Source organism: Triturus cristatus, chromosome 4_1 (genome assembly GCF_964204655.1).
Source record: "Triturus cristatus chromosome 4_1, aTriCri1.1, whole genome shotgun sequence".
Lineage (NCBI taxonomy): Eukaryota > Metazoa > Chordata > Amphibia > Caudata > Salamandridae > Triturus > Triturus cristatus.
In genome coordinates this window covers 1,169,957,893-1,169,980,306 of record NC_140585.1, presented here as the reverse complement: position 1 = coordinate 1,169,980,306, position 22,414 = coordinate 1,169,957,893, and the positions used below count along the sequence as shown (strand labels likewise).

Sequence of the window (22,414 nt, the reverse complement as noted above, 5' to 3'; positions counted from 1 at the left end):
TCGAATAAATATGCAAAATGTGCAAATATCATGTGAAAATTATTATTGTTATAATTAGTGTTTTAATGATGCATGGAGTGGTAACCGTTGAACTAATGATGTTGCACATGGAACATAGATGTGTGAAATAATGCTATGAATAGTTATGCCACATTTTTGTGCAATACATCATTATTATTAAAATGGATGTAGTTTCTGGTGTTCTACTCAACTTGGCTCTGTCCATTTTCAAAGACTTCCACTGGAAGTGTTAGTGTAGTCGTGTTAATCCTATGAGTTATTGTTTAAGAAATGTTCCATTTGTGCTGTACATCTTCGGAGTGCAGATGATGCGGGAGCAAGCAGAAGATTTCTCTTACCTTAAGAAATGAGTTAGTGCTAAAGATTTAGGGAATTAAGTTGTTGTTTCTGATTTGCTAATGCGACCCTAACCATAACCATATTATGCTGAATTTGCAGATAGTGATATTTGACTATAAAACCTTTGGTTTCTCTCTTTCATGGGGACTTTTTCTCAGAATTTTCATTGAGGATTATTTCGCTATTTTACTTGCTGGTGAATGGCCATGCTTCTCTTTTAAACTTGCTAATGGGATGCTGACAGTACTCTTTATGAATTTGAACACTTAAAATGTTTACTTAGCTTCTGCCTAACTTGGGGCTATTAAGATTTATGATTTTTAAGATTTAAGATTTTGCATTCATCTGTACTTCTGTAATTGGGCCTTCATGGCATTTAAGGATTTTTCTCTATACTGAAATGTTACTATTTTGTAATTGATGTACTTTTTGTCTCAATTTTGATCTGCAACTCATTTCTTTTTCTCTCAATATTGCATTCTTTCCAACTCTGCTATCATTTTGTTTTCTAGATGAGGAGTATAGTCTCTAACTGCAAGATCAACTGTAGACACTGGAGACACATTATTTTGCTAAAAGATTGAGGAGATTAAATATTGGGGTTTAGGTGGATATTATGGTAAGGCTTCCACAGCTGTATCTCACAAAGTGGTGGTCATAATGTTTGCTGCAGATATATAATGACCACCAGAATACTGCTTCCCAAACTATTGTCAGGGTACTATTGTCAACTCCATAGTGACAATAGTTTGGTAATATGGTGGCACTATCACCATACAAAAACTTTCTCCCAGAGATCTCTCATGACGTTTTCCACCATTTAAGAGAGTTTCCAACACAGAATATACACATAGTTTAGGGTCACAGCAATTGATTAATTGACTCATTCAAGGCTAGGACATTCTTTTTGATTTTTTTCTGGCTACTCAGGTAAACAAAATATTTGATTTAGTTGGCAAAAAGTAGTGTTCTTAAAATAAAACAATCAGTGATGTTTTGTTCTCTTTGGTCTCATTTATCTGTTTCAGTTAACTTTTTTTTTGATTTGGGAAACTGAGACAAGATATCAACCATTAGTTCTTGGGATAGGGAGATTCAACATTTAGGGCCCGAATGATCAAACTATCACTCAACGCAGAGAAGCAGCCAAAAATGCTACGCTGCATGATAGAGAGGCAGTAGGAGAGCGCCGTATGTATAGACATATGGCACCCTCTTCACTCTCCGTAGCGGCGTGTGTCATGCACACACTTTTGTGCCATAGTGCAAGGGTGTGTGTGTGAGTCTAGCATAGGTTGTGTACTGGAAGGGTTCCCTTGCAGTACACAATACTATCTATACCTGGAGAAGTTTCAAATCTTTTACCACTTACAGTACAGCACACTTGCAAAGTCGAAAAAGAAAAGAGAAAGTAAAACATTTCTCCGGTTAAAGCCTGCTTTCAAATGGCATTAATTTTTGACTCAAAACTCTGTCTCAGATTTTTGGTAGATAGGGTTTTGCGTCAAAAAGCATGAGTGGTTGCATGGGAAGATCCATGTAACTCCCCCTTGACGCTAAGTAATAGAAGTAGTGCTTTGTATTTCTTTACTTTCTTTACTTTTAGGCAATTTCTAGAGGAAAAACGTTTTGTGTTGAAAAGTAAATAATTTAGTGTTGCCACTAGGCAACCAAATAGGGCACCAGAGCAGGAATGCACCATATTGATTTAAATACGGGGCATTCCCACCCTTTCCCTGTCACACAGTGGCTCAGCAAGGTGACTTGCTGCCTTCCACTGGGTGACCTTGCCACAAATACGGCCCTTATTGTCTAACCCTTGCATTGATATGCATTGCTTTCTTAATATTTGTTATGCTCTTCCTATTGTGTCCTGTTTGGGTTCATATTTGTGCAAGAGTCAACTTCATCATCAATGTTTGTTTCCGGTAGAAGCTCAAAAAACACATCATACAATAAAAAAGTCACACTACTAGAGCAATCTTGATAATAATGCATTACACCACATTTCAATTTCATAATAATATTAAAAAGCATAGCATTTAAAAAAGTAAGACAAATGGTTGCGGACTGCTACATGCATATCAGTCAGCATATCATGGAATGCTGGCTGTTTAAAGTGCTATAGTGAAATTCCTGCTGCTTTCCTTACTCGCCAAAAAGATTGTAGAGAGCTACTGAAGAAACAGATTGGTCTTAACCAAGACCTCCTGGGTCATAGCTGGACAGAAGAACAAGGAATGTTCTACATCTTCTGTCCAATAAGTACAGAAAATGCAGGTGGTTTTTTTTAGCTTAGGGAGCCTGGGGTACCAATTGGAGGTAACAATATTTGCCAGCAATATGCCTACTATGGGGCAGATTTATGTTGCACTTGCGCCACTTTTGCGCCGCCGTTGCGTCACTTTTGTGACGCAGCAGCGGCGCAAATCCTGCGCCATGGTGCGGGGTATTCACAACGTGACACATCTGGGAGATGCGTCACGTTGTAAAGCCCTGCGCCACATGTAGGCGTTCCAGGGCAGGTGGGGGCGTTCCGGCGCAGGAACGCCTCCTAAAAGTGGCTGAGTGAAATCTACAAGATTCCACTCAGTCACTTTTAGGCCCATGCTGCGTCAAAACCCTGCGCCTGCTGGAAGCAGGCGTAAGGATTGATGCAGCATTGTACAGATAGGGCCCCCCAGAACATTGCTGGAGCTGCGTCGCGCTTGCGACACAACTCCAGCAATGCGCCACTTTTACGGCACAGATGCGTCACGTTATAAATGCGGCGCATCCATGGTGGCGCAGCTGTGGCGCATAATAACTGGCGCATCCCTGCTGATATGCAGGGATGCGCCAGTTATCATAAATCTGCCCCTATATGTTTTATAAGCAAGGTGCGTGTTAAAGGTGGTACATAGACATTCATATATAGTTCGACTTTGGGAGTAGGTCTAAAGTACAGAAACTCATCTACCAGCCCTCCCGCCTTAACATTTTGATGATGTGAGTCGATTGTGTAAGCCCAATATTTCTCTTTGACAGCAGCCTTGGTATTACTATTTATTAGGGATGTGTTTGACCAATACATGCCCAAGCCTAGGGTCCCCAGTTGTAGTTTGATGTAATGAAGCCAGGGAATAAAACAAATATTCCCTAGATTAACGACCTCCTCCAATGCTATTCTATACAAGGCCAGTTCCGGTGTGGGTCGCAATTCTATCCAAAGAAGTAAAGTCTTCAACCTGGCCAAATTACTCCTCATTTTAAGGCCAGTGTCGAAGAATAGGGGGGCAGTCAGGGTGCTTTTTCGTAATTACAACAGAGATGTTATGAAGCTGTTCTCTCTGATAGTCAGCCCGCTCAGGTTACCTGACCCCCATATTTCTGCACCATAAAGGAATACAACAGTCAATTATTGCTTTGCAGTGTACATTATGACATTTTTGTTTCGTCATATTTTGTTGATAAGTTTATCTTTTGAATTTCTTCTCACAAAAGTTTAACCTCGAATACAATGTAGTTAAACCTTCGTTCAGATTTGCATACATACATAGGAATCTCTCACCGTGTTCACCAGCCTCTCCCGGTCTTCTGCCTTTGCGGCATGACAGATGATGCCAGTCACGCTTAGGTTTTCTAACTGCAGCTGCTTCACCGCCTTGTCCACATTTTCCTGTTTCCTGCTGCTCACAACCACGTGAGCGCCCTCCAGAGCCAAGCGGCGCGCGATGGCCAACCCAATCCTGGAAGTAAAAGGCAACACATCATGACGTACACCGCGAGCTCTCTGAGATGGCATGACGAGGCCGAGCTCGAGGCATCTGGGCAGAAAGAGATAACGGTTCTATACCGAATGAAACAACATGCAATACCCAAGTCTGTTGGGCGAAAAAACAGGCGTAACAATATGGATTCCGTTCTTTCTCTAGTATCGCCATTGGCACCCCTCTGTCCACCCCTCCAACCAAAATACATTACCCAATAATAAACACACAACACAGACTGTTTGATTGGGTAAATTTGCTGCAGGTTTATTACACCGTTATGTAATAGGTGGGTTATCTTACGGGCGATCCAAGGGCAGGCAACCAACTGGGCCGCCTGCCCGCCTGATGAGCCGGGCAGCACTGGGGAGAACCCCGCCTTTGCTGCCGTCCAAGTGATCCTCTTACAGGATCACGTGACCGTTGGTAACTTCTACTCACGCCCCTTTCCGGGGCGGAGCGTCGCATAGCAAATCCCCGGTTGTTCAGGCCCACAACCGCCCGATGGACTAGTGGGGCGCCGACACGGCTTCCTGGACCTTCCCATGAGGCTCCTCGGATTTGGCTCTGGCACCCCCTCTGGTGCTGCGCAGAGGTACCCTTGGTACCGGCCTGCTTCCAGATCGCCCTGTAACTTCGCCTGCAACAAAAAAGAAAACATTACAATATTCTCACCCCCACCTGCCATCACCACACTGGGTAAGCTGTAGGGAGGGATGCGGCATGCGAGGTGATCAAGAGGTTGCCAGCATGGTGGGGGAGGGCTATATAGCCTCCCCCCTGCACCAAGAAGCCCCGGAAGTGACGCCCCTCGCGTCACTTCTGGGCAGGAAGAGCAGGGGGACACCACCGGAGTCCCAGCCCCCCAAGAGGGGGGGGCAGGGAGGGGTGACCGGTGCCCAGGCGACAATAGGGCGCCAACCACTCTAGTGGCCCCCTGTGGGTGCCGCGGTCAGCGGCATAGTATCGCAATTGGCACCCCTCCAACCAAAATACATTACTCAATAATAAACACACAATACAGACTGTTTGATTGGGTACAATTGCTGCAGGTTTATTACACCGTTATGTAATAGGTGGGTTATCTTACGGGCGATCCAAGGGCAGGCAACCAACTGGGCCGCCTGCCCGCCTGATGAGCCGGGCAGCACTGGGGAGAACCCCGCCTTTGCTGCCGTCCAAGTGATTCTCTAACAGGATCACGTGACCGTTGGTAACTTCTACTCACGCCCCTTTCCGGGGCGGAGCGTGGCATAGCAAATCCCCGGTTGTTCAGGCCCACAACCGCCCGATGGACTAGTGGGGCGCCGACACGGCTTCCTGGACCCTCCCATGAGGCTCCTCGGATTTGGCTCTGGCACCCCCTCTGGTGCCGCGCAGAGGTACCCTTGGTACCGGCCTGCTTCCAGATCGCCCTGTAACTTCGCCTGCAACAAAAAAGAAAACATTACAATATTCTCACCCCCACCTGCCATCACCACACCGGGTAAGCTGTAGGGAGGGATGCGGCATGCGAGGTGATCAAGAGGTTGCCAGCATGGTGGGGGAGGGCTATATAGCCTCCCCCCTGCACCAAGAAGCCCCGGAAGTGACGCCCCTCGCGTCACTTCTGGGCAGGAAGAGCAGGGGGACACCGCCGGAGTCCCAGCCCCCCAAGAGGGGGGGGCAGGGAGGGGTGACCGGTGCCCAGGCGACAATAGGGCGCCAACCACTCTAGTGGCCCCCTGTGGGTGCCGCGGTCAGCGGCATAGTATCGCAATTGGCACCCCTCCAACCAAAATACATTACTCAATAATAAACACACAATACAGACTGTTTGATTGGGTACAATTGCTGCAGGTTTATTACATACACCGTTATGTAATAGGTGGGTTATCTTACGGGTGATCCAAGGGCAGGCAACCAACTGGGCCGCCTGCCCGCCTGATGAGCCGGGCAACACTGGGGCGAACCCCGCCTTTGCTGCCGTCCAAGTGATTCTCTTACAGGATCACGTGACCGTTGGTAACTTCTACTCACGCCCCTTCCCGGGGAGGAGCGTCGCATAGCAAACCCCCGGTTGTTCAGACCCACAACTGCCCGATGAACCAGCGGGGCGCCGACACGGCTTCCAGGACCCTCCTATGAGGCTCCTCGGATTTGGCTCTGGCACCCCCTCTGGTGCCACGCAGAGGTACCCTCGGTACCGGCCTGCTTCCAGATCGCCCTGTAACTCCGCCACAGCTCTGAAGGTGGCCCCCGTCACCGCCAGAGCCCCCACCACAGCTATAGTCTACCTGCAACCTCTCATCTCTAGTACCTCACTTAGGTCTAACAGGAAAAGATCCATGCCTACTGGCGATAGGTGAACTCCATCATCCTCAAAGTAACCCTTCACGTTCTCTTTGATCATCTCGTGTCTGATGAAGCCCAGGCCCCTCTGGTCAGTGAACTTGCGCATCGCCCCATTGAGTCGCTTCTGGGAATGCTCAACCGCCTCGCCGGATTTGGCCCCCGCCAGTTTCGGCGTGGGATTATCTCTGACCAGAGAACGTCGCACTGCCCTACGCGCTTGCAAATCCGGCCTAAGGCGCTTTTCATGGTCTGCAGGAGAAGCCTTCTACCCATGGCGATGAGGTCATTCCCATCCAGGTGAATCACTAAAATTTTGGGTGCTGCCCCTTGTGTCGCCAGTCTCTGTTCCAGTTTGTTCCTGAGCCAGCTCCATCCCATGCCCGGGAAACCCATCCATTCAAAATGTGTCTGTGGGAAGTGCCGCATTCAATTCTGGTGCGCCGCCCACTGAGCCACCCTGGAAATATATGAATGACCGATCACCCATACCGGTCGCCGTAGTAAAACAAGAGACAAGGTTTCACTCTCTAGACATTTAATCTTGTCCAACACACAAATAAGAAAATCAACACTGCAAATACACTGCAAACAATAAATGATGAGGTACATTATGGGCGAATGTATCGTTTGTAGCAGTTCCACTCCCACCGCCCCAACTTCTTCACACTCCCTGGCTCTAGACCTGCCGTGAATGCAGCCGTTGCCGCCCCGATCCTGAATAAGTGGCTGGAGTATCTCTTATCGGGCTGGGCCAAGCCTGCTCTGGACAAACTAGCCCTGATAATCCTTTCCATCTGATACCTGGTCAGGGGCCCCTGGTCCACGTGCATCAGTAAGTAGCCGGGGGCAGTGGGGCGGCACATCAAGTATTCCCTGACCCAGTAGACTGGGCAAAATCGCGGGTCCCCGAGGGGCTTGAGGACCACATCCACCCCCCGCCCCGCCTGGTCAGTCTTGGATCTCCGGAGGCGGATGGACAAGGAATCAGAGAGGGACATATCTAGGATGCCCAAGACGTCTCCCGAACTGTCTGTCTTGGACCTAGCCACCAGCTCACTAATGCGGAAGGCACCAAATAAAGCCAATCAAAAGGCAGCCGCAAAGAGGGTAGCCTCATACTTGGAGTAGGTGACCCCATCCAGTACCCCCAGCATGCCCATGAGGATGTTAAAATCGATGGGGGCTCTATTGTCCGGGGCCCTAGGCTCGTCCCTCGCCCACCCCTTGAGAGCTGCCCTTATGGCGAAAGATTTGGTAGGGTACTTCTCCCCCCGACAACTTTGCGTCGTGGCTTACGGCCGCAAGGTGGCCGCAAACCCATGAGTGGCTCCTCCCATGCTCCCTGGCCCACACCACAAATGCCCGTACTCTACCCTCAATTGCTGCGGAAGCGATACCCAGGGTGTGGGACACGGATTTGAAAGTGGCCAAGTGTGCCCCATAGCGCTTCCTGGTACCTGGAGCCAGTGCTCTTTCCCCCATGGTTCTTAGTCATTGGTCCACTGCAGGATCCTCCAAAGGTGCACCGGGAAGGGTGTCATCTGTGCTCTCGCCCGCGGCCAGGCCTCCCTGAAGCGGAGCCACTGAAAACGAGAAAGAGCATCAGCTGCCACATTCTTTACCCCTTCAATGTGTCTAGCCCTACATTCCACATTACATCGCAGGCAAGCCCTGAACAGCTCTCTAAGCAGGCAGAGGACCAACTGGCACCTGGCTGTTTGCCCATTGATGGCCTGGACTACCGCCATGTTGTCAGACCAGAAAAGGACCTTCCTGTCTGACAGGATCTCCGGCCAAAGGTGTAGTGCAATGACGATGGGGGAAAAGCTTCAGTACAGTGATGTTTGCATTGATGTTGCACCTGTGCCAAGCATTGGGCCACCCCTGAGCACACCAGTCCTCGCCTAGGATGGCCCCAAAGCCCTCCCTGCCCGAGGCATCTGTGAATAGGCACAGCTCCTGACTATCCACCCAGGGTTCCCGCCAGATCACCGTCCCATTGAACTGCAAGAGGAAGTCCCCCCACATGGCTAGGTCATGCTTCAAACCTGACCCCAGGCAGACCCAGTGGTGCTTATTCTTGACCTTGGATGTTGCCCTAGCCAGTCTACGAGCAAACACCCTCCCCACCTGAATGACCCTACCTGCAAAGTTTAGTTTGCCCAGAAGGCATTGGATGTCACCCAGAGTGGCCTTGTCGAGGGAGCAGTAGGACACAGAACACCTCCCTTCTTCCAACCACGAGTTCACAGAGTCCCCCTCTGGGTACGACAGGTGCTGGATCAGCCGAAAGGACACCGGCTCTTTCTTGGGCACGGCCCCAGTGGTGAAATTACAAAGTGCGGGGGTAGGTTAAAAGGGCCCGCCACCCTCCCCAGGGCCGCCTCCTTTTTTATTTTAGCCAACACGATCTCAGGATAGTCTCTAGCCGATTTGAGGTTCTCCGCGTCCCTGGCCACTAGGGGGCCTAGGTACGGAATTCTAAAACCCTCCACAAAGCCCTCCACAAGGAGCGATCCATCTTTGGTGTTAGGATACCCATGGATCAGGGGCAGGAGGTTGGCGATACTGATGGGGGAAGGACCCTTAGCCAGAGAGAGAAATTTTAATCCACCCCCGGGGACCCCAGGCAGTCTGTATCGCTGTCAGTAGAAGTCTGGGGAAGGGATAGCGGGTCGGGGACATGAAAAGTGCAAGGATTACTTGTCGTGCCTGGCCGGGGGCTGGGCCGGGCTGTCTCGCTTGGAGCAGGAGGAGGCAGGGTGGGCAGCACCGCACTTGCTGCAGTTGTGTGTGAACCTGCATGCTTACCCCCAGGAGCAGGAGCCCGCATTGAATAGCCTACACGTTCCATTGAACATTGACCTCTTGCCCTGCTTCCAACCCCCTCCACGACCCCCACAAAAGGACTTTTTAGACTGGCCCTTCACTTCCTGTTTCATGTCTTTGGGCTTGTCACTATTGGAGGTGCTAGGCTTTGCTGTCCCCTCAACTGTGTGCTTCCCCATGACCCAGAGCCTCACCTCTAATTGGTCCCACTCTAGTTCGGGGCACATGGCCATTTTCTTCCTAAAATCGCAATCGTAGCGGTACCAGCCCATCCCCCCACTTGTCTCTGCCTCATTAGTGATAATGCTAGCATATTGGAAAAGGCCCGGCCCTTGTTCCGGAAATCTCTCCATGATCACCGCCGCCAAGATGGCGAAGGCTTACCCCCACCTGCCAATGTTCTTTTTGGGCCAGGACTGAAAATGCACTTTCTTGTCGTCATCTTTCCCACCCATTTTTCTAGTGTCGAGCCCCTCGGCCCCATGCATGAGGAGGGTGAAAATATCAATGAACTCCCTTCTCCAAATACCTTCTTTAGCTGCCAGGGGCACTTCCCACCCCAAAGAGCAGCGACCGGATAGCAACGGTGCCATGGTAGTCAGGGGCTTTGGCACCACTACAGTGGGTAATACTGCTGGTTTCGTGACCGTGGGGACGTCCGTGGGTGTGGCGGGTGCGGTTGCCGCCATGGCCAGGGTGGGGGAGGGGGTACTAGTCGGCAAGGGTGGCGTGCCCGCTGGAAGCTGTCCTCCCAAGGACGAGGGGCTTGCCAGAACTGGACCCCCCACCTGGACAGGCGGTACGCCAGGCAGGCTACCCGGCCCACCCCAGACTTGCGTGAAAGCTGGCACCGCTGGTGCCACAGCAGGGGGGGGGGGTAGCAGCAGCCCCAACCATGCTGACCGGGCTGGCCAAAGCTAGGCCAGCTCTAACCTCGGACATAAAGCTTCGCAGGGTGTCTGAGAGCTTACCCAGGTCATCCGATGTGGCGTAAGCCACAGGGGGCAGGCAGGTGGCCGGAGTGGGCACTGGTCCAGGAGCCGGCACTGGTGGCGCAGGTAAGGGGGTGGTGCCCTGGGTGGGGGCCAAGGCCCAGTTCTTCGATGGCAACTGCTCGGCCGGGAAGTCTCTGACCGTGGGCCTGCGGATCCTCTTAGACCTGGAGGGGCTAGCCTCATCATTGGGCTCGTGTTCTGCGGCTGTGGCCTCAATGGTGATTTCTGAGTCCTCGGGATTGTTCGCTTTCAAAAGTTCGGTGGCCCAAGCCAATCCCTTGGTCTTGGCCAGTTCTAGAAAACCTGCGATCCGCGCATCTTCGGAGATGCCAATCTGGGCCTCCTCAACTTGTGACCTCATCGAAAAAAGCGGTGGGAATCCCTGACTATCCATCGGTGCACCTGCGGGTGCCTCCAAATGTGGAAGGATAAGGGAAAATGTTTAGCCCATGAAACCACCCCTTCGGACACCAGTAGCACAGGTCAATGCCCAGGGGAGCCACTCGGGCACCCCCGTGGCTCAGTACTGACTTACAACCAGGAGAGCAAGGGCGGAGTGTCGGGACGGAGCGTCTGACCGGGCGGATGGGCTTCGACGGTACTGTGAGGGAGATGAAGGATAAGTTAGCCGGTGCCCCCTTATCCCCTGCACCACCCTCGGGACCCACCATCTCGCCATGGCTCAGCGATGGCCCCGCTCTGCCCCCCCATCGACAGTGCCAGGCAGACAAATTTCCTGCTCGCAAAGGCAATTGGTGTCCCTAGTGCAATCAGGGAGCCTCCCAAGTACCCGTACCTGCTGCCTTCGTATGTCCCTTTACAAAAACTTGCGTCAACAGCGCTGCTCGTCTCACGAGGACCTGCTTGTGGGAAACAAAACCAAATGTGAGGCGCCGGTAGAAAGGTGCTCCCAAATTACCACCGGGACACCATGGCAACTACGCTGTGCCAAGAGCGGAAGGGGGGCCAACCGACTCCCTACGCGGCAGACCAGAGCCCCCAAGGGCCCAATGTTATGAGGCCGCCCCAATTGGTTACCTTGCCCTAGGATCCCGATGTGCACTCCGTCGCTATTCCTTTGAACCTGGAGTGCCGCAGTAGCTGTAAAACAAGATATGAAATGCATGTTAGCTGCACGAATCGCCGCTGGACTCTACCCTGGGTTGCAGGCGATTCACATGGTGCACAGTGGTGCAGCACGACCGGGGCATGCAACGTAAATGACATAACAAGCATTGGCATAGTCAATGGGTCTCACCTTGGGGACCTTCTAAGTGTTTAGCCATCCCATAACTGATGTTGTTGCACCAAGGATGCCCCCTCTGGCATCATGGTTGGGGTCCTAGACTCCCACTCTGACGATTAGATGTGCCATCCCTGGACCCTCCAAGTCCCGTCCGCTCCGTACAAAGTGCAGGCAATGGTATTCACTTCAGTAAGGGGGGAGATCTATGGTCCCACCTCTAGCAGCATGGCCGGGGCCCTGGGATCGGCAGGTGACAATGGCTACCTTGTGCAAACCCGCTTGTGCTTCCCCACTATCATCTGCACATGCGCACACCTGCACGCCTCGGTGGGAAAGATAACAGCACACGAGTAACAGCAAGGGCAAACAGTAAAGCAACAGAAGCAGGCGGTACAATTGTTTTTGCCATTTACCTAATGCATACCCAAATCTTAGCCAGCTGAATACTTGACTCGTGACTAACCTATTATTAGCTGTGCATGAATATGATAATGTAATGCGGAAGCAAACAAACGTAACGCAAATAATTGTGGATGAGTTACATTGTTTCAAAAAAGGATACCGCGCTCCACCGCCACCTGTCATAGCAGAGCCCGACTGCAGGGATGAGATAGCGTGTATCAAAGCAGAGACTGTAAGACTTTCAGTGATTAATTGTAAACACGCGTAGCCCAAAAAGAAAAAACACGGAAGAAAAATGTGATGCGGCAATTCCCAAGCAAAGCCTCACAACCCCGGGTTTCCGCTGAAGACAACAGTGACTATTGTGTAATTTTGAAGAATTTGTACAATGCGGAAAGTCAGCTTGTTGGACACTGGCAATCCCTGTGCGCCCTACCTCGTGGTTTACCACGCAAATGGGCTTTTAAGCTAGCGGAGGGAGCACTTGTCCCCACCCTGTGCCCCTCCTTCAGCCCGATACGCAACTTTTGGCACCCCCTGGAGAAAAAATACTCAATGTAGGCATTGGTAGATGAGTTATTTGTCTAGGATCACAGGATGTTGAACGGACGCCACCCTGGCATACCCGCTCCTAATCGGCAGCTCGCTCCTTGCAATATGACTCCGGTATGAAAGCATCATCCAGTTGAGGCAAGGACAGAGCCCCCCACCTGCCGCCCGCACGCCCCACGTGTAGCGGCCTGGCCGGCATTTGCGCCGTGACTTAGACCGCAAGGCCCCTCTCCGCGTGGCGGCAACCGCGCTCAGCGGCCGGCTGCAGGGCCGCGTGTCTCCTCCCACATTCAGCCCCGACAAACTAGTGACAACGGATCCTTTCTCCCTTTGTAGCACTCAGGCTACGTTACACTCGCATCGCATCATGAAGGCTGGTTGACCGCCAGCGATAAAAGCACCCTCCCGCCGGGCGTGATCAGCCCCGTCGCGTGTAGGATGGGGGGGCAGGGTTGGCCTGAGTAAGCAACCAACCCCGCACCCCCTAGCCATTGTGTCCTGGCCCTTCCATGCCTGCAGCAGCCAAAGCCGGCATGCGAACACCATTTCTTACGCAATCCGCGGATCCCCGCCCCGCAGCAAAAAGGGGGGGGGCGCGTCAACGGTGGTGGCGGCGCGACCCCTAGCCGGGGTCCTGAGCCGAGTGGCACAACCCAGCGGACAGCAGGATCTGTAGGCCCCATCACCCACGTGCGTGCACCACCCTAACCCGCTATTGTATGCCCGAGGTGGGGTGCGTGATCCCCACCCTACTGGGGCTCTATTGGGCTAACGCGGGCTGGACGCCACTGTGCTTGCCCTCCCACCCATGGCAGTCGATGCCACAGAGCCCCGTTCAACCTGGTACTGCCCAAGGACAGGGCCAGGGTGGGGGGGGGTCGGAGCGGGACTCACCGATGCGATTCAGAAGAGAATGGGTGGCAGGACCTTCTATGTGGCGTGAGAGGCGATCAAGAGGTTGCCAGCATGGTGGGGGAGGGCTATATAGCCTCCCCCCGAACCAAGAATCCCCGAAAGTGACGTCCCTCGCGTCACTCCCGGGCAGGAAGAGGAGGGGGACACCGCCGGAGTCCCTGCCCCCCAGGAGGGGGGGCGGGGAGGTGTGACCGGTGCCCAGGCGACACTAGGGCGCCAACGGCTCTAGTGGCCCCCTGTGGGTGCCACGGTCAGCGGCAAAGTAGCGCAACTAATCCTTGGCGAAAGGGCAAAATTGCATGACGTAACTCCTGGAACAAGCTGTGTGGAATACCAGAGCCGTTAATAGAAGCCAGTGAATGGCCATATGAGGTACAATTGTGGTCAACGATTTGCGGAATGCCAAGTTAGCCAAATGTGCCACAATTATATTGGCTGTGTAATAAACCAGAGTCCTATGACAAAGCCAATTAATGAGGAAATGGCTCAACGTTGTGCTGAACCAAGTAACAGGGAATGCAAAGTCAGTTGAATAAAAGGACACAGCGACATGGAGTTGATCCTGTCTCGACCAGTGTTGAATATTAAAGTCAATCCAGGAGGAAACGGCAGTACATCAAGAGATACACCATGAGGTATTCTGTGTGCACTTGCACAGCTAATTCTGGAGGAAAGGGCAGAACTTTCATGAGATGTACGCTGAAGTATACAGCATTCAGTCTCACTACCAATCCAAGAAGACAGTGCCTGACGAACGTTTGTAGAAACCTAAGAAAGGTTGAGTGAGTTGACAAAGCAAACCCCAAGCATTAGGGGCACAGTCTTATTACAAGGGGTGGTGCCGGGAGTATTTTTATAAGAATATTGTCTGACATGTATATTACATCCTAAATAATGCTTACAAAAATGTTGCTCCAATGGACTTAATAGCAGAAACCCGACACAAAAGGGAACTATCATTTTGTAAATTATATTTAATGCACAATATTTATGACTGAATGACATTTTTGTATGCATTATTTTGACATGCATCCCATGGGCTGTATCCTCATATAGTTTCTTAACTCAAGGTCAACCCTTACGAAAATGGCTGTACCATGCAAACTCCGGACTTTACCAGTCATGGGCAGTTGTGCTGCTCTACAAAGACGCCTGCTCAGTGTATGTGTGCCATTTGGACATGCCAATTCTTGTTTTGTCATGGCTTTTTAAAAACTTTATAACTTTATTGCTGGGTAAGGTGCTTAACCCATGCCAACATATATCCCAACCCTCCTGATCCAGGCGGGAGATTACCGATTTCAGGGCTGGTCTCCCGCCTCTCGATTTCTGGATGCAAAAACCCAATTCGGATTGCCGAATCATGATCTGCTGTAAACGAGGCAAAAGTGAAATGTTGATGCTTGTCACACATGCACCCACTTCCCCCTCAAAGAATTATCTTTGACGTCAAAGGTTAACGCTTTGTAGTTAATTCTTAGAGTGAGATATTAGAGCCTTTGACAGGTCTCGACATTTTATTTTTGTCAGTATTGCATAGAGCATACAAAAACAGAGTTTATAACTCTGTTTTTGTTTGTGCTCTGTTATCAAACTGCAAAAAATGGAATGCTGATTGTCTGTCACCATACATGCCAACACAGCCCCAGTTCAGGTAGGTAAATTGGGAAAAAACGTTCTCCCGACTATTTTTTAAAAATTTCCCACTTGCCTGCTCTAAAATGTTGGCATGTATGTGGCAATTAAAAATTAATAACCACTAACTAATAATAAAAAAATGTTTGGTCTCAAAATGTACACATTGCAATTGTACTTTCTGTTACTGCAGGGAACTACGTTGTGAGCAAATGTTTACCCTGTTAAAAAACAATGTAGTCAGTCAATGGCTGAAGTGGGCAGACCCATTTCCCCTTTCTTTATGCTGTAGTGGGCTGTAAACATATGAATGACACAACAACAGACTAAAGGAAGAAGAGGACCCAAGAACGTTACGTGTACTATATATGTGATTTTAGTAAAATCAAAAGGTCTTAGCTAACGCAAGCCTTAAAAATCTGTAAGATGCACAATTCTTGAGATGGCCCGAGAAGTGGAATAGCAGAACAGACGCAGGTTGTGGCATATGCTTAAGGCCCTTGATTGAGTCAAATAAATTATTGGAGGACGAGGACTGAGGTGCAATACTGAATTGAGGAGCATGACAGGATGGAGGTAGAGGGTTGAGGTACTTAGTGCACAATTGAATTCTCGTGCACCCTATAGGTGTAGGATATGAAAAAGGTTTAACAGAAGACAGAAAAGGTTTCAGTTACAGAGAAGGCATGGGGTGCAGCATTACTTGTACCAGAGAGCTGAGGTGATGCATGGATTTAAGGTGAAGAACAGCTTGAGATATAGAAAGGCTTGCAGTTTTGGGCATGCTTGAGGTGCAGCATACATTTGAGCTTTACCACAGGATTCAAATGCAGCACAGATGTGAGGCGCAGCATAAAGTTGAGATGCAGTGCGTATTTGAACTACAGTGCATGTCAGCTATGCAGTAAACATATAATGTACAACTTAGGGTAGAGAAGCAGCGTGATGGAATGTTTGGGAGCAGGAAGGTCCAACCTCACGGATTCCCAGTAGGGTGGTGCACCCTGCCACCCACTAGTAAGAAAACATTTGGTTGGTTTCCCACGGTTACGTGGGACAAAAGAAATACACAGAGGACCCAGATGGGACCCTCATGGTCAGTTAAGCATTACCTGTGTGATCATTGCTGAAAGGCTGCTGCTGCCACAAGGGTAACCCACGATGCCTCCAGTCATGTTCCAACAAACTTATTTGGAGTGTAGCATAGATCTGAGGGGTAGAAAGGTGTGGCATGCAGTATATTGCTGAGGTGTAGACATAGGTAATGTGTATTGTAAGGTGATCAGATTTAAATATCGAAAAACCAGAGTGGGCACAGACAAGAAATAAGACCAAATGTCCAATTAGGTCTTAGGGCATCATATGGATATAGAGATATAGAGACATATCAAAACAAAACCCTTTAAAGCATAGATTGACTCATACATTATGCAAAAAAAGAAGCAGAGAACTCTTATACATGTTTTGCTCTCGTTAGAGCTCTTCAGAGAGGTATAGCTTTGTCCAGGCACAAGGGAGCACCCAGTATAAGTCAAAACAAAGCCCTTTCAGGCATAGAATGATGCATAAATTATGCAAAAAAAGAAACAGAGAACTCTGGTTAGTTCTCAAGTTTAGGTGGAAAGCATCTCCAGTTTAGAGCACTCTCAACACCAGCGACACTCTAAATTTGCATCAGCATTGCATTGCGGGTACGCAAGTTATATTTAGCTCAACTAACTATAACAGACGAATTTCTCTGGTTTTGTACGAGTAAAATGTCCAACTAACTATATTGTCCCTGAAACTTGTGTTTTTTTCAGAAAATTTCTATGGTTTTTTAAATGCTAATTTCTAACTATAACGTCACTGAAACCTATGTTTTTTCAGTAAATTTCTATGGTTTTTTAAATGCTAATTTCTAACTATGCCTACATTGGTAGGACATGTGCAGAAAGAGAAAGAAAGGCGCAGAAAGAGGCAAGAGAAGTGCAGAAAGAGGAAGAAAGGTGAAGAAAGAAGCAAGAGAAATGCAGAAGGAGGCAACAGAAGTCAAGAAAAAGGAAGAAAGGTGAAGAAAGAAGCAAGAGATGTGCTGAAAGAACCAACAGAGGTGCAGAAAGAGGCCTACTTTGACTGTACCTTACAACATACTCATTCAAAGTACCCTAATCACAAATTCTTCTCCGAAGATGTTTTAAACTTCACTTTTCCCTTGAAGGTTCCCTAATAATCGACTGCTCAGAATGTTAGGCCTACCAAATATAAAACAGCACTCCTAAGCATTTCACTTTTGTAAGTCTGACCATGTTTGTGAAGGTAAGCATGCATGTCTATGCTTTTACCTAGTGGCATTTTAAAAATGAAAATAAACATACAAACACTTGAATACTTGAATTGTTTCAAACAGCATACTCTGTAAATTTGTGTAAAAAAAGTTGCATGCATTTCTATTCAATAGTATATTTCAGCAGCTCTATAACACATATATACATAAGACATGTCTGCCTGTGCAACTGAATGACAGAGCAGAACTAAGACGATTTGACTGCCTATAAGAGAACCTACCCGCTTTTTAATCTACCATCTTCAGATGCATAATACAGGTGAGAATACATGTGCAAGTAGACATATGCCTCAGTCGCGAGAGCACACAGACCTTTAAACTTGACAGCTAGCACGTCCCATTTGAATATAGAAACAGGTAAGAGAAGTACAGAAAGCAGCAAGAGAATTGCAGAAAAAAACAAGAGAGGTGCAGTAGGAGTAAGAAATGTGCAGAAAGAGGCAAGAGGAGTGCAGAAAGAAGAGGCAAGAGAAGTGTAGAAAGAGGCAAGAGAAGTGCAGAAAGAGGAACGAGAAGTGCAGAAAGAGGCAAGAGAGGAGTAGAAATAGGTAAGTGAGGTGCAAAAAGAGGCAAGAGAAGTGCAGAAAGAGGCAAGAGAAGTGTAGAAAGAGGCAACAGAGGTACAGAAAGAAGCAACAGAGGTGCAGAAGGAGACGAGAGAACTACAGAAAGAGGCAAGAGAGGTACAGAAACCAGGAACAGGGGTGCAGAAAGAGGCAAGTGGGGTGCAGAAAGAGGGAAGAAGGGTGCAGAAAGAGGAAAGAAGGGTGCAGAAAGAAGGAATAGAGGTGCAGAAAGAAACAAGAGAAGTGCAAAAGAAGCAACAGAGGTGCAGAAAAAGGCAAGAGGGTTGCAAAAAGAGGTAAGAGAAGTGCAGAAAGAAGCAACAGAGATGCAGAAAGAGGCAAGAGGGGTGCAGAAAGAGGCAAAAGGGGTTTCGAAAGAAGCAAAAGAAGTGCAGAAAGGAGCAATAGATGTGCACAAAGAGGCAAGAGGAGTGCAGAAAGAGGGAAGAGTGGTGCAGTAAGAAGCAGGAGAAGTGCAGAAAGAAGCAACAGAGATTCAGAAATTGGGAAGTGGGGTGGAGAAAGAGGCAAGAGGGGTGCCGAAAGAAGCAAGAGAGGTGCAGAAAGAAACAAAAGAAGTGCAGAAAGAAGCAACAGAGGTACAGAAAAAGGCAAGAGGAGTGCAGAAAGATAGAAGAAGGGTGCAGAAAGAGGCAGGAGGTGTGCAGAAAGAAGCAAGAGAGGTGCAGGAAGAAGCAAGAGACGTACATAAAGAAGCAACAGAGATGCAGAAAGGGGGAGGGGTGGAGAAAGAGGCAAGAGGAGTACAGAAAGAAGCAAGAGAGGTGCATAAAGAAACAAAAGAAGTGCAGAAAGAAGCAACAGAGGTGCAGAAAGAGGCAAGAGGAGTGCATAAAGAGGGAATAGGGGTGCAGAAAGAACCAACAGAGGTGCAGAAAGAGGCAAGAGGAGTGCAGAAAGAGGGAAGAGGAGTGCAGAAAGAGGGAAGAGGTGTGCAGAAAGAAGCAAGAGAGGTGCAGAAAGAAAGAAGCAAGAGAAGTGTATAAAGAAGCAACAGAGATGCAGAAAGGGGGAAGTTGGGAGGAGAAAGAGGCAAAAGGGATACAGAAAGAAGCAAGAGAGTTTCAGAAAGAAACAAAAGAAGTGCAGAAAGAACAAACAGAGGTGCAGAAAGAGGCAAGAGGGGAGCAGAAAGAGGGGAGAGGGGTGCATAAAGAGGCACAAATGTTGCCAAGAGAAGGCACAGGGATGCAGAAAGAAGCAACATGGGTGAAGAAAGAGGGAAGAAGGGGGGAAAGAGGCAAGGGGTGCAGAAAGAAGCAAGAGAGCTACAGGAAGAAACAAAAGAAGTGCAGAAAGTAGGAACAGCGGTGCAGAAATAGGCAATGGGGGTGCGGAAAGAGGCAAAAGGGATGCAGAAAGAGGCCGAAAAGGTCCAGAAAGAAACAAAAGAAGTGAAAAGAAGTACAGAAAGAAGCAGCAGAGGTGCACAAAGAGGCAAGAGGAGTGCAGAAAGAGAGAAGAGGGGTGCACAAAGAGGCACGAAGAGTGCAGAAAGAACCAAGAGAGGTACATAAGGAAGCAAGAGAAGTGCAAAAAGAAGCAACAGAGTTGCAGAAAGGGGGAATTGGGGTGGCGAAACAGGCAAGAGGGATACAGAAAGAAACAAGAGGGGTGCAAAAAGAAGCAAGAGAGGTGCAGACAGAAACAAAAGAAGTGCAGAAAGAAGGAACAGACATGCAGAAAGAGGCGAGAGGAGTTTGAAAAAGAGGGGTGGCAAAAGAGGCAAAAGGGGTGCAGAAAGAACCAAGAAAGGTGCAGAAAGAAGCAAGAGAAGTGCATTAAGAAGCAACTGAGATACAGAAAGCGTTAAGTGGGTTGGAGAAAGAGGCAAGAGGGATACAGAAAAAAACAAGAGGGGTGCAGAAAGAAGCAAGAGAGGTGCAGAAAGAAACAAAAGAAGTGCAGAAAGAAGGAACTGAGGTGCAGAAAGTGACAAGAGGGGAGCAGAAAAAGGGAAGAGGGGTGCAGAAAGAAGGGACTGAAGTGCAGAAAGAAGCAAAAGAAGTACAGAAAGAAGCAACAGAGGTGCAGAAAGAGGGATGAGGGGTGGAAAAAGAGGCACGGGAAGTGCAAAAAGATGCAACAAAGGTGCAGAAAGAAGCAGGAGAGGTGCGGAAAGTAACAAAAGAGATGCATAAAGGGAATAGAGGTGTAGAAAGAGGCAGGAGGGATACAGAAAGAGGCAAGAGAGGTGCAGAAAGAAGCAACAGAGATACAGAAAGGGGAGGAGGGGTGGAGAAAGAGTCAAGAGGGGGTGCAGAAAGAAGCAAGAGAGGTGCAGAAAGAAACAACAGAAGTGAAAAGAAGTGCAGAGAGAAGGAACAGAGGTGCAGAAAGAGGCAAGAGGATTGCAGAAAGAGAAGAAGGTGCAGAAAGAGGCACAGGGGGTGCAGAACAAAGCAAGAGAGGTACAGAAATATGCAAGATATGTGCAGAAAGAAGTAACAGAGATGCAGAAAGAGGGGTGGAGAGAGAGGCAAGAGAAGTGCAGTAAGAAGCAACAGATATGCAGAAAGGGGGAGGGGTGGAGAAAGAGGCAAGAGGGGTACAGAAAGAAGCAAGAGAGGTGCATAAAGAAACAAAAGAAATGTAGAAAGAAGCAACAGAGGTGCAGAAAGAGGCAAGAGGAGTGCAAAAAGAGGGAATAGGGGTGCAGAAAGAACCAACAGAGGTGCAGAAAGAGGCAAGGGGAGTGCAGAAAGAGGGAAGAGGAGTGCAGAAAGAGGGAAGAGGGGTGCAGAAAGAAGCAAGAGAGGTGCAGAAAGAAAGAAGCAAGAGAAGTGTATAAAGAAGCAACAGAGATGCAGAAAGGGGGAAGTTGGGAGGAGAAAGAGGCAAAAGGGATACAGAAAGAAGCAAGAGAGTTGCAGAAAGAAACAAAAGAAGTGCAGAAAGAACAAACAGAGGTGCAGAAAGAGGCAAGAGGGGAGCAGAAAGAGGGAAGAAGGGTGCATAAAGAGGCACAGATGTTGCCAAAAGAAGGCACAGGGATGCAGAAAGAAGCAACATGGGTAAAGAAAGAGGGAAGAAGGGGGAAAGAGGAAAGTGGTGCAGAAAGAAGCAAGAGAGCTACAGGAAGAAACAAAAGAAGTGCAGAAAGAAGGAACAGAGGTGCCGAAATAGGCAATATGGGTGCAGCAAGAGGCAAAAGGGGTGCAGAAAGAGGCCGAAAGGGTCCAGAAAGAAACAAAAGAAGTGAAAAGAAGTGCAGAAAGAAGGAACAGAGGTGCAGAAAGAGGCAACATGGGTGAAGCAAGAGGGAAGAAGGGGGAAAGAGGCAAGGGGTGCAGAAAGAAGCAAGAGAGCTATAGGAAGAAACAAAAGAAGTGCAGAAAGAAGGAACAGAGGTGCAGAAAGAGGCAACATGGGTGAAGCAAGAGGGAAGAAGGGGGGAAGAGGCAAGGGGTGCAGAAAGAAGCAAGAGAGCTACAGGAAGAAACAAAAGAAGTGCAGAAAGAAGGAACAGAGGTGCAGAAATAGGCAATGGGGGTGCAGAAAGAGGCAAAAGGGGTGCAGAAAGAGGTCGAAAAGGTCCAGAAAGAAACAAAAGAAGTGAAAAGAAGTACAGAAAGAAGCAGCAGAGGTGCACAAAGAGGCAAGAGGAGTGCAGAAAGAGGGAATAGGGGTGCACAAAGAGGCACGAAGAGTGCAGAAAGAACCAAGAGAGGTACATAAGGAAGCAAGAGGGGTGCAGAAAGAAGGGACTGAAGTGCAGAAAGAAGCAAAAGAAGTACAGAAAGAAGCAACAGAGGTGCAGAAAGAGGGATGAGGGGTGGAAAAAGAGGCACGGGAAGTGCAAAAAGATGCAACAAAGGTGCAGAAAGAAGCAGGAGTGGTGCGGAAAGTAACAAAAGAGATGCAGAAAGAAGGAATAGAGGTGTAGAAAGAGGCAGGAGGGATGCAGAAAGAGGCAAGAGAGGTGCAGAAAGAAGCAACAGAGATACAGAAAGGTGAGGAGGGGTGGAGAAAGAGTCAAGAGGGGGTGCAGAAAGAAGCAAGAGAGGTGCACAAAGAAACAAAAGAAGTGCAAAGAAGTGCAGAGAGAAGGAACAGAGGTGCAGAAAGAGGCAAGAGGATTGCAGAAAGAGAAGAAGGTGCAGAAAGAGGCACAGGGGGTGCAGAACAAAGCAAGAGAGGTACAGAAATATGCAAGATACGTGCAGAAAGAAGCAACAGAGATGCAGAAAGAGGGGTGGAGAGAGAGGCAAGAGAAGTGCAGTAAGAAGCAACAGATATGCAGAAAGGGGGAGGGTGGAGAAAGAGGCAAGAGGGGTACAGAAAGAAGCAAGAGAGGTGCATAAAGAAACAAAAGAAGTGCAGAAAGAACCAACAGAGGTGCAGAAAGAGGCAACATGGGTGAAGAAAGAGGGAAGAAGGGGGAAGAGGCAAGGGGTGCAGAAAGAAGCAAGAGAGCTACAGGAAGAAACAAAAGAAGTGCAGAAAGAAGGAACAGAGGTGCAGAAATAAGCAATGGGGGTGCA

At 48.9% G+C, this 22,414-nt stretch overlaps 1 protein-coding gene across 1 annotated transcript in view; it reads right to left on the bottom strand.

Moving 5' to 3' along the window:
- LOC146856278 (dehydrogenase/reductase SDR family member 4-like) overlaps positions 1–22,414 on the bottom strand; it is a 268,293-nt gene that overhangs the window by 211,051 nt on the left and 34,828 nt on the right. Inside the window, exon 3 of the mRNA XM_085654373.1 lies at positions 3,911–4,088. Within this exon, the coding sequence (XP_085510499.1) occupies positions 3,911–4,088 (178 nt within the window). The remainder of the gene's footprint in view (positions 1–3,910; positions 4,089–22,414) is intronic.